Source organism: Ornithodoros turicata, chromosome 1 (genome assembly GCF_037126465.1).
Source record: "Ornithodoros turicata isolate Travis chromosome 1, ASM3712646v1, whole genome shotgun sequence".
Classification (NCBI taxonomy): domain Eukaryota; kingdom Metazoa; phylum Arthropoda; class Arachnida; order Ixodida; family Argasidae; genus Ornithodoros; species Ornithodoros turicata.
Window position 1 is genome coordinate 77,144,993 of NC_088201.1, and position 9,834 is coordinate 77,154,826.

General features: G+C 49.2%; 1 protein-coding gene across 1 annotated transcript; it reads left to right on the plus strand.

The window, feature by feature from the left end:
• Window positions 1–1,605: 1,605 nt before the first annotated feature.
• LOC135377186 (NFX1-type zinc finger-containing protein 1-like) lies at window positions 1,606–8,570 on the plus strand. Its single transcript, XM_064609466.1, has 7 exons — window positions 1,606–1,767; window positions 2,770–3,164; window positions 4,497–4,999; window positions 5,467–5,682; window positions 6,437–6,730; window positions 6,820–7,025; window positions 7,577–8,570. The coding sequence occupies exons 2-7, from the start codon at window positions 3,002–3,004 to the stop codon at window positions 8,568–8,570; spliced, it is 2,376 nt and encodes a 791-aa protein (XP_064465536.1). The 5' UTR covers window positions 1,606–1,767; window positions 2,770–3,001.
• Window positions 8,571–9,834: the final 1,264 nt, after the last annotated feature.

Here is a 9,834-nt window from a genome sequence, read left to right on the forward strand (position 1 = left end):
GTTCAATTGCGCTCATGACACATGGATAGGGATACTAGTGGTTTCGAGCTATTGGCTAGTTGGGAACGAAAGCCACATGCATGTATCACCAGGATTTGTACATAATTGAGGAACGCGAAAAATACTCACAGCGTTTCAAAGCGTACCTGGTGTACCATACCGTGACATACATTGCATGTTTCATTTTGATGCGGTTGTGTACCCGTCTTGACGTAACGGTCTATACAGCGTTACGTTTGACCTACGACCAACGAAAAACCTGGTACCTAAGAAGTGTTGCGGGACAGTCAAGATTTGAGCGCGTTTTGTCAGACAGATTTCCCGCCTAGGACAGATCCAGAGGCTACATTTTAAAACGCGATTTTAGCCAAAAACTTGGCATCCCCCAATTCTTTGAGAAGTGCTTACAAAAACAAAGCCTCTGAGAGTGTGACATGTACATGCACACAAACCAAAATAATTGTTTTAAGACACACTCTAGATGCGCACCTTCTTGACGTTTTTGGTCATTGCTGCCACCACCGATTATGACCCCGCAAGACTAAGATGAAAGATGAAAGATCCCAAGAAAGTCCCTGATGAAGAGGAAGTATCATCACGTGCATGTAGAGACGTTGAAGAGGAAGAAGGCACGCGCTGATGCATTCCACAATTTGTCTCAAGATACGTACGACCTGATGCAGCGTTATGTCTTCTCGGTGTCTTCGTGGAAGTGACCATCCGTGGTGGGCTTTCTTCCGAGGGATTTGCCTGTGCAGCCCAACTGCCATTCTTAATACCCTATGGTTTTGACGCGTTCCTGGAGTGCGACGACCTAGACTTCCAGGACCTCAAGTGGGCCTTCGCGGTGCTCAGTCTCCTGTGTTCGCACTGCGACCGCGGCTCTCGTAGACTTCGGGACCTTCTTAGGAAGACAGCTACATTTGAAAACTTTGCGACAAAGACGCTTCCAAATTTTGCGTTCAGGTTTCGTCACTCGAAAACTGTTCTCAGCAGGTAAGGACGCATTGTTTTGTTAGTGAGAATATTTTGTGCTTTGCTTCAAAAGTACGCAATTAGTACGTCGTCTTCGACCAGTGTGTTTTGGCAACGTCATCTGTGTAAGTTTGAAGCATCCGTGCGCGGGCACTACGTTGAGACGCGAAGGCATGCGCGCTCCTAGGCGGATCACAGACGTCTTCAGACTTGTGGGCGAACTTGACCTGTTGTAGTTGACTTGCCCTGAGCTTGACTTGTCACTGGAAGCTTACGCCTTTGTTTGCGTACGAGTGTTCTGTGCTGGGTTATTTACAGAACTAGAAAATGATTAAGCAAGTGCCTGCTTTTTCAGCTGGAATCCCTCGTTCACCTACTGGACGTCTTGGAGGCCATAAAGGAATTTGTTCTGAATACGGACACCTTCCTTAGCCTACTACCCTACATAACGGCGATGGTTGATTCACTGCGTGAATCACAATTAGGCATCGACGACATCTACAATAGGGCCGTGAAGTTGGAAGCGTTTGCGACGAGTGGCGCCATGCTGGGTAGACAACGTGTGTTGTCCCACCCGGACTTCAGAACTCTCCCAGTCGTTCCAGCATCTGAAGAGTTGCTAACCAGAGAATTGCCTCATTTGACGCCTAATCGTGTCCGTGGGTCGTATAATAGCACGGAGCACTATCTGGACGTCCAGTTTAGGCTGCTTCGTGAGGATTTCGTCCGTCCGCTCCGGGAAGGGATAAGGGAGTGCGCACGGGCACAGGAAGTCCGTGGATATAGATACAGGTAAACTTCGTATAATGCCAGAATATTGCGAAACTTGCCGTCTCTTGCTCAAAAATTGACGGAGCCACCCATGTTTATCGATACCATGCGCTTATATCGTTACTATGGCGCATGTGTATCGTATTTTATTTTTGCGTTGATATATGCCAGTAACCATACTGTGAGATGGACATTTCAGGAGGGTTTTAGTGGATCGTACCTGCTAGAACATAGCATGCACAGTACGCAAAGAGTGCTTGCGCGCATGAGCTGTTTTTCAGGAATAACATCCCAACGTAAGAAGCATTTGCGGGAGCACCTCGTAGGATTTGGGCAAGCATATCGTCTACTCATTCGTTAAGATCGAAAAGCAAAGTGTACTGCAAGTACAAAATAACGTTAAACATTACGAGAATGCATTCACACGTTCTACCACTTCTTTTTAGACCAGCGGCAGAGTGGGTTAAGGCGTCCCGCTCGTTGATGGTAGCCAAGGTCGTGCTGAAGACTGGGAGGTGGTGGGTTCGAATCCTACCACCGGCTTTGCTGTCCGAGGATTTTTCCGACGACTTTCTAGACAAATGTCCTCAGTTCTCCTGAAGTCAGTCCAGGACGCATACTAACACCCCCTGTCCCCCACTCCTTCCTGCTGTCCTCTCTCTATCTGGCCACTTCTATACGCCGCTCATAGCCACAGTTGCTTCGCGGCGCTAACACGGAATTTTAAAAATACGTTCTTTCTATTTCGGCTGTCCAAGCCCTACGACTCAGTTGCAGGCGTTGACTCTTGCGTCAAGTGCGTTCGTGGAAATAGCTTGCGCGCTGGAGCCCGGTATACTAAAATGTGTGCTCCGTCAGACGCGTACAGTCTTGACTGTAGCGTTACGCGAAACGATTGCGTGCGATCTACTGAGACTTCGCGGGAGCATTTGAAGCATTACAACGGTCTGCGATTCTTGGTCATTAAAACGGGCGCGAGATAATTAGTTTTACGTTTAATTAAGCCGATGTATTTCTGTGCAGGAAAGAAATATTCCACAAGTTGGACGGCGTCAACGTCCATTCCGGCGTTGTCGTCATTTCCTCTTCCGTCAACGCAGATGGAAGGGTATACGTTGTGCAGTTCGACGCCTCGAGCTTCTCAAAGATACTCTGGAAGGGAACGAGGCGCTTCATTCCCGGATCGCTTCTTTGCTTCAGTAAGGACAACTTCGAGACAATCCAGGTGGCTACGGTGTCTCGTGCCACTCCAAGTATGCTCGGCAGAGGCGTCGTTGAAGTCACATTCTGGAATTGTAGCTGCGCAGTCACGGGCCAGTTTGTTGTTCTGGAAAGCATTGCATACTTCGAGGGTTATCGTCATGTATTCCAGGCTCTGCAAAACACGCACGTTCTTCCACTGGAAAAGTACATCGTAGGTGAGCTGATACAGACCAACGTCGTTACTATATTCAAGTATTCCTGGTACGTAGGCAAGAACGTCACCACGTGATCTTAGGTTGTAGGCGCTTCCGTAATATATGTATTTTCCTTTCCCCATCGACTATACGCACGCGTTTGTGCACATAGTGTGCTTCCCGACATGCGTGATTTATATAGTTGAATGTTGAAGAATAGCATTTCATGACTTCGTGTTACCTATTGGAGCATGTGTCTCGTGTGGCTATATGTAACGCAGAAAGAGCGTTCCCTGGAACCCCAGGACAGTTCATGGCAGGCCGCGCAACAAAACTGTTTTGCACAGATATACAGGGTGTCCACGCTAAGTGTGAACAGATTTTTTTTAAATATATATAACACGTTTTCTAAGATGAAATCAATTGCAATATAGCATATGCTGAAGGGCACTCCCTAGCAGGGTATTAGCAAAGTCCAAAGGCAATGTCTTAATTAAATTTCATTAATTAACTTTTTAATTATAAAAGCTACAAAGTTGTCCCAATGAGAACATCTGTTCCTTTCGGTCACCTGATATCGTAGCCGTTTTCAGAACAAAAATCCGTTCGATAGATCGCCCGCAAAAAATTCGTGAAGGAACGCCATTTTTTCTTTATTTTGTTCATTGCGCTTCTTAGAAGACGCGTATTTCCTTCATCCCCAACGGGAGAGGGGGAAGGAGCACAGTGCCGCCTCATGTGTCGAAGATGAGCTTTAACTTGCGGAAACAAAACAAAAACAAATGTATCGGGTGACTCTATCGGAACTAGCCTTATCTTGGGGTGCATTTTCTGTTTCCTTTTAATCTTTTTCCATGACGCGAGAGGCGATAGTGTGCTCTTTTTCCCTCTCACATTGGGGGTGAAAGAAAGACGCGTCTTCTAAGAAGCGCAACCTGGATGAAAGTTAAGACATTGCCTTCGGACTTTGCTAATGCCCTGCTAGGGAGAGCCTTTAGCATATGCTATATTGCAATTGATTTCATCTTGGAAAAAGTGTTATATATATTTTTGCAAAATCTGTTCACACTTAGCGTGGACACCCTGTAGATATCATAACATCCTTTGGCGAGCAAAATACAGGAATACACAGAACTCTTTGCGTGCCTAACCGGTTGCAACTCACAGAACGAAGATAGAACCTTCCCAAGATCATGTTTCAAGCTTTGCGACAGTACGCACGTTGCTTACAGTGGCAGCTGACGACATCAGGAACATAAACACTTGCACTGTTGACGGCACAGGCGTATAATTGTTTGTATCAGTTTTTCCCTCGTTCGTCACTTTTTCACACTCAACTACACGCCGTTGCAGGAGCGGAATCTGTCGTTTTCCATCCAAGTTACGTGAATAATTGGACGACGTTCGACATAACGTGTCTCCTAGAGACACCTGGTGGTACCCGCCGAAAGGTGACCCTCCTCGACCGAGACAGCTGGCCAAAGGCGGAAGAACTCCAACTGGACAGCTCCCAACTGGAGGCTCTTCAATACGCGCTAACCCATGAACTAGGCGTTATACAGGGACCTCCGGGAACGGGAAAGACCTACATGGGTTTGAAGATTGTTCAGACGCTGCTGGAGAACGACGCTGTATGGGGTGACGACCAAGGTCCCATCTTGGTGGTCTGTTATACAAATCGCGCCCTGGATCAGTTTCTGGAAGGCGTGCTTCAGTTCACGAAACTTGTTACGAGGATGGGCGGTGCATGTAAGAACAACGCCTTGAAAATGTATCATGTCAATAAGAAGTGTAAACGGACACACGCTGGTCGGCAGTCGTCTGAAGCTCTACGGAAGCACCTTGAACGAGTGAAGGTTTGCCTTTTGTTTTTGATGTTTTCGTTTGTGTAGTGCACAGGATGGTGCTAACGGGGCCTAAACGTGTATTCACACGAACGATATCCCCACGGAATTTTCTAGCGGAAGAAAAAGCGAAAAGGTGCTCACGGGGCAGAATTAAGTTGTTTTGTTGAGTATCTTCCCTACGGTCAGCAGTGCACGCAAAGACATGACGTTGAGCGCACGCGCTCATGTGACTGTATCGCATCTTCCGGTGGCGTATTCTGAGGAATGTCGCTTGTGAGAATACACGGGAAGTGATGCGTTACTCAAGGAGCTGAGGCAGATTTCTACTGGTCTTCCGTTGTGCTCCCGCTGATCTAACGTGCATGCTCCTATACCTTCTACGGACAAGCAAAGGACAAAGCCTTAGCCAATCTTTGTACCTTTGACGTTGCTGCATCTCAGCTCACACGGTAGCTTATGCATTGACCTTTTTTCAGACGCTTTCAACATTGTCACAGACCGTCTTGTCCGTACCTGAGGAAGAGGACGTTGTAAAACTGCTTATGCATGTCATGAGCAAGGCGTGCTGCCGGTCCTTCTTCCAAGCGGTGTTCGACGAGCATTCCTTCTGTCAAGTGTTCAGGGTGTGGTTGCGCCTGGAACAAACGAAAGCACTCTTCCTGAATCAATGCAGCAAAAAGGACACGTCATCGGTAAGGGAGGCTGGATTGGTACACTACATTCTCAGAGTATATCTGATGTATCTGTCTTCTGCACAGAGTTCTCTGTCTTCTGTCTTCTGCCTCCTAGGCAGACGAGAGCGCGATGACATTGATAATATCCGCATCTGCACTGCACCCGCGCACGTAAAATCCGCGACCGCATCCGAGTCGGATGAAACAGATGTATCCGCAGTCACCGCATGACGCATGACGAAAATCCGCATGACGAAAATGTTACGTAAACCACCCAGGAATATTGTGTCATCCACAACTGTGCAAATGATATACACTTTCACACCATTTTGGACTCTTCGCGTCAATTGTGGCTCCACCTGGCGGACGTCGACAACAACACAAATGCTTATTTGAGGATAAAATGCCGATATCCGCGCCTGTCGCAGTGGTGCGCGAGTTTATCCGCACCTTACCCTCGTGTATTTCAAGACGTTATATTTTTTCCGCAGCACGGCGTAGACCGGATATCCGCGCGGATCCAGGGGAATAACCGTACCCGCGCGCACCACTATCCACGTGACACCTCATGATAGGATTTTTAAAAAAAAATACCGCCAGCTTAAGAGTATAAGGCCACATTTAAACTCGCTTCGCACAACGCCAAAAGACTCCTGCGTGGACTTCAAAACTGACGCTTAAATTATTGGTGGCTGGTTTTGTGACATATTGAAACATTAGGCATAGGCAATTCACATTAGGCAGTGCGGTGATAGGGACGTCACTTACACAGGTGCACAAAGCTAAAAAAGGATTCAACATGCGGGACCTGGACACAAGCTCTTGGGAAGCACATCTGCGCATCATCATCAAGGAGGGCGATCGAGCCACAGGAGACGATCACGTCGAGGACGTCTGGACACTACGATCCCGAGAGCGCTGGAAACTGTATCGATACTGGGTCGACAACCTGACTTCTGTGATTGACACCTTTCAAACTTCTGAGATGACAACAATGGAAGATGTGCAAGAGCGCATGGCGCACTCCAGACTAATGGCTGACCTATCGGTCCTTAGGGCGTCCAAGGTGGGTACCTAATGAGTTCCAAGAAGGGCACTAGAGTGCAAGCATTACTCCTGCTGTGTGTCTGCAGATGACCAGTAGTCTTGTTTCAGGTCATTGGAATGACAACAACGTGCGCGGCTAAGTACCAGGCTCTCCTCCGCGAGGTGCAACCGCGCATCGTCATCGTGGAAGAGGCAGCCGAAGTACTCGAAGCTCACGTGGTGACAAGTTTGGCTCCGCAAACTCAGCATGTGATCCTCATCGGGGACCACCAGCAGTTGCGTCCGCCCACGAATGTACAAGAACTGTCAATCAGGTACAGGGCCCGCTTGCACGAAACTTTTTGAATGCAACACTCAACGAGTGTTACACTCAAGACCCATTGACAAGCAATAGGCTTGGGTGCAACGCTCATTGAGTGGGCTACGGGGCACGATAACACTATTCAGGAAATCGCAAAAGAAATCGCACCCATAGGGGTTATCTTACGTGTTTGGGTTGTAAACTGTTGGAAGTGTGCGTAACCCGGCACCAAACCTTGTAACGCAACCCGCCGCTGTACGCCAAGAGTGTTATGTCCGTCCCTGTGTTTCACCACCACGATACTCAGTAAACAAATGGGTGTGGATGTGACAGGGAATCAAAGGGGATGTGTAGAGTGTGGAAGCTTGTCCTCGTGTGTGTGCGCGAAGCTTGGTATGTTGAGGATCTAACATCGTGTAAGCGCATCATGTGTAACGTTCAGCCGCATAGCGTGGTTCCCAGTCCCGGTACCCGTCCGTCGACTGCCGTTCTTTAATCGTAATATTGCTGTCGTCGTGTGCTTTGTACTACTTACATTTGAAAGCAAGATGGTTTACTTAACAGATACAAGATGGACGTGTCTCTTTTCGAAAGAATGCTTATCAACGGCGTGGGTGTCAAACAGCTCTGCGTTCAACATCGCATGAGGCCGGACTTCGCCCGCCTTCTCACGCCACGATTCTACCCTACTTTGGAGCCCCACCCGTGCGTGGAACGATACGAAGACATTGAGGGTATGACCACGAACATGTTCTTCTTCAATCACTCCTCCCCAGAACGGAGAAATTCTGGCAGAAGCTATAGCAACGTTTTCGAGGCAAATTTTCTTGTCAACCTCTGCAGATATCTGCTTGCTCAGGGTTACCAACCTTCTCAAATCACTTTGCTCACGCCGTACATGGGTCAGAAGAAGCTTCTAGAGCGCACAGCTAATACATATCACGAGCTGACCGCGGTGGCCATCACAGTAGTGGATAATTTCCAAGGAGAAGAGAACGACATCATCCTCTTGTCCCTGGTTCGCTCCAACGAAACTGGGGAAACCGGTTTTGTTCAAGTGGCGAACCGAATTTGTGTCCTCCTGTCCAGGGCTCGTATGGGATTTTACTGCGTAGGCAATATGACCTTACTGAGCGAGGCGTCCAACTTATGGAGAGACATCGTTGACGACCTCAAATATCGTGGTCTGGTCGGATGCGAACTGAAGTTACGGTGCAGGAGACACTCGAACAGCACGGCAGTAGTAAGAACACCAGAGGACTTTCTAGCGGTCGTAATGGTTTCTGTAACCTTCCGTGCCCAGCCTCCCTTCCTTGCGGACATTCTTGTCCAAAAAACTGTCACATGGATACTGAGGACCACAAGCTGTTCACCTGCAGAGAGCGTTGCGGAAAGACATGTTCCAGAGGTCACTGTTGCAACGAACGCTGCCACGGCCACTGTACGCGTTGCACGGTGCACATTAAGGTGGAGTTTCCCGCTTGCCACCATACTTCGAAAGTCCCGTGCTACATGGCAGACGAGGCAACTTGCACGAAAAAGTGCGGGCGACGCTTGAAGTCATGCGGTCATCCATGTGGCAAAAAATGCGGCGAGCTCTGCGGTGGAGCGTGCATGGTATCAAATGTTGAGGTAGGTCCATGCGGACATCTCACCGAAGTCCCGTGCAAGATGTCTGGCTGTATCGCTGCTAATCCAGAACTCTGTCAAGCCCGCTGCGAGAGACTGCTACAATGCGGACATAAGTGTGCAGGGCGTTGTGGTGAGCCGTGTGGCGATAACCCGTGCAGGGAAGCCGTAAAGAAGTCCTTACCCTGCGGCCATACGGCCACTGCGGAGTGTCGTGAGTTGACAACGGTTATTGCATGCCGGACGAAATCTAGTTACGTGCTTCCTTGCGGACATGACGTGGTCCTCGAATGCTGGCAGACCCAAACTGAATCATTTTTCGCGTGCGATCAGTGTCCGAAGTCTCAGCCATGTGGACACATATGCCGTTTCGGATGCACGAGAGCTTGTAGCCACGTTTGCAATGCCGAAGTAGCCGCTCTGTGCTTATCTGGACACACCGTTGTAGTTCCTTGTTGGAAGCAAAAGGATTCCTCTGCCATTTCTAGACTGTGCCGTGCACCTTGTCCAGCTATCCTACACTGCGGTCATCCTTGCTCGAATGCCTGTAGTGAACCTTGCTCAAGTACGTGCAACAAGTATGTTACTATGGACAGAGCTTGTGGCCACAAAGATATCGTTCTGTGCAGTCTGCTGAAAAGGGAATTTCCTTGCTTAGAACCTTGTTCCCGATCTCTTGCCTGCGGTCATCCGTGTCCGGTCGCCTGCTACAAAACGCCGTGCCCATACCCGTGCCAGCTATCGTGCCCAATGTTCTGCCCTCACGGCCCGTGCCCGGCTGTATGTGGCTATCCATGTCCACCTTGCGGAGAACCCTGCACGTGGTCGTGTCCGCACTATCGTTGTGGTGCTTTGTGTTGCGAACCTTGTACGCGGCCTCCCTGCAACCATCGCTGCGCGAGACTGCTGCCCTGTGGCCATGCTTGTCTCGGAGCCTGCGGCGAGCCCTGTCCGACGCTATGCAGTGTTTGCAAGCCGAAAGAGTACGAGGAAGCAGCGGGAACGTCCCTAAATGTTCTCCTCGTAGCGCTCGGAGACTGCGGACATTCTGTGCCCGAGGAAGATTTGAGGAAAGTTTGCTCCACTGCCCCTGAGGATGGCCCCCTTTTGTGCCCTAGATGCTCGACGCCCGCCAGGCATTGTCTGAGGTACGCCACAAGTTTCGTATTGTGGAACGGGTAACGCGGAGCAAC

Coding starts and splice junctions, on each gene's coding strand:
- LOC135377186 (XM_064609466.1), top strand. CDS start 3,002: ATGCTCGGCAGAGGCGTCGTTGAAGTCACATTCTGGAATTGTAGCTGC. Junction 3,165..4,496: donor ACTGGAAAAGTACATCGTAG/GTGAGCTGATAC, acceptor ACGCCGTTGCAG/GAGCGGAATCTGTCGTTTTC. Junction 5,000..5,466: donor AGCACCTTGAACGAGTGAAG/GTTTGCCTTTTG, acceptor ACCTTTTTTCAG/ACGCTTTCAACATTGTCACA.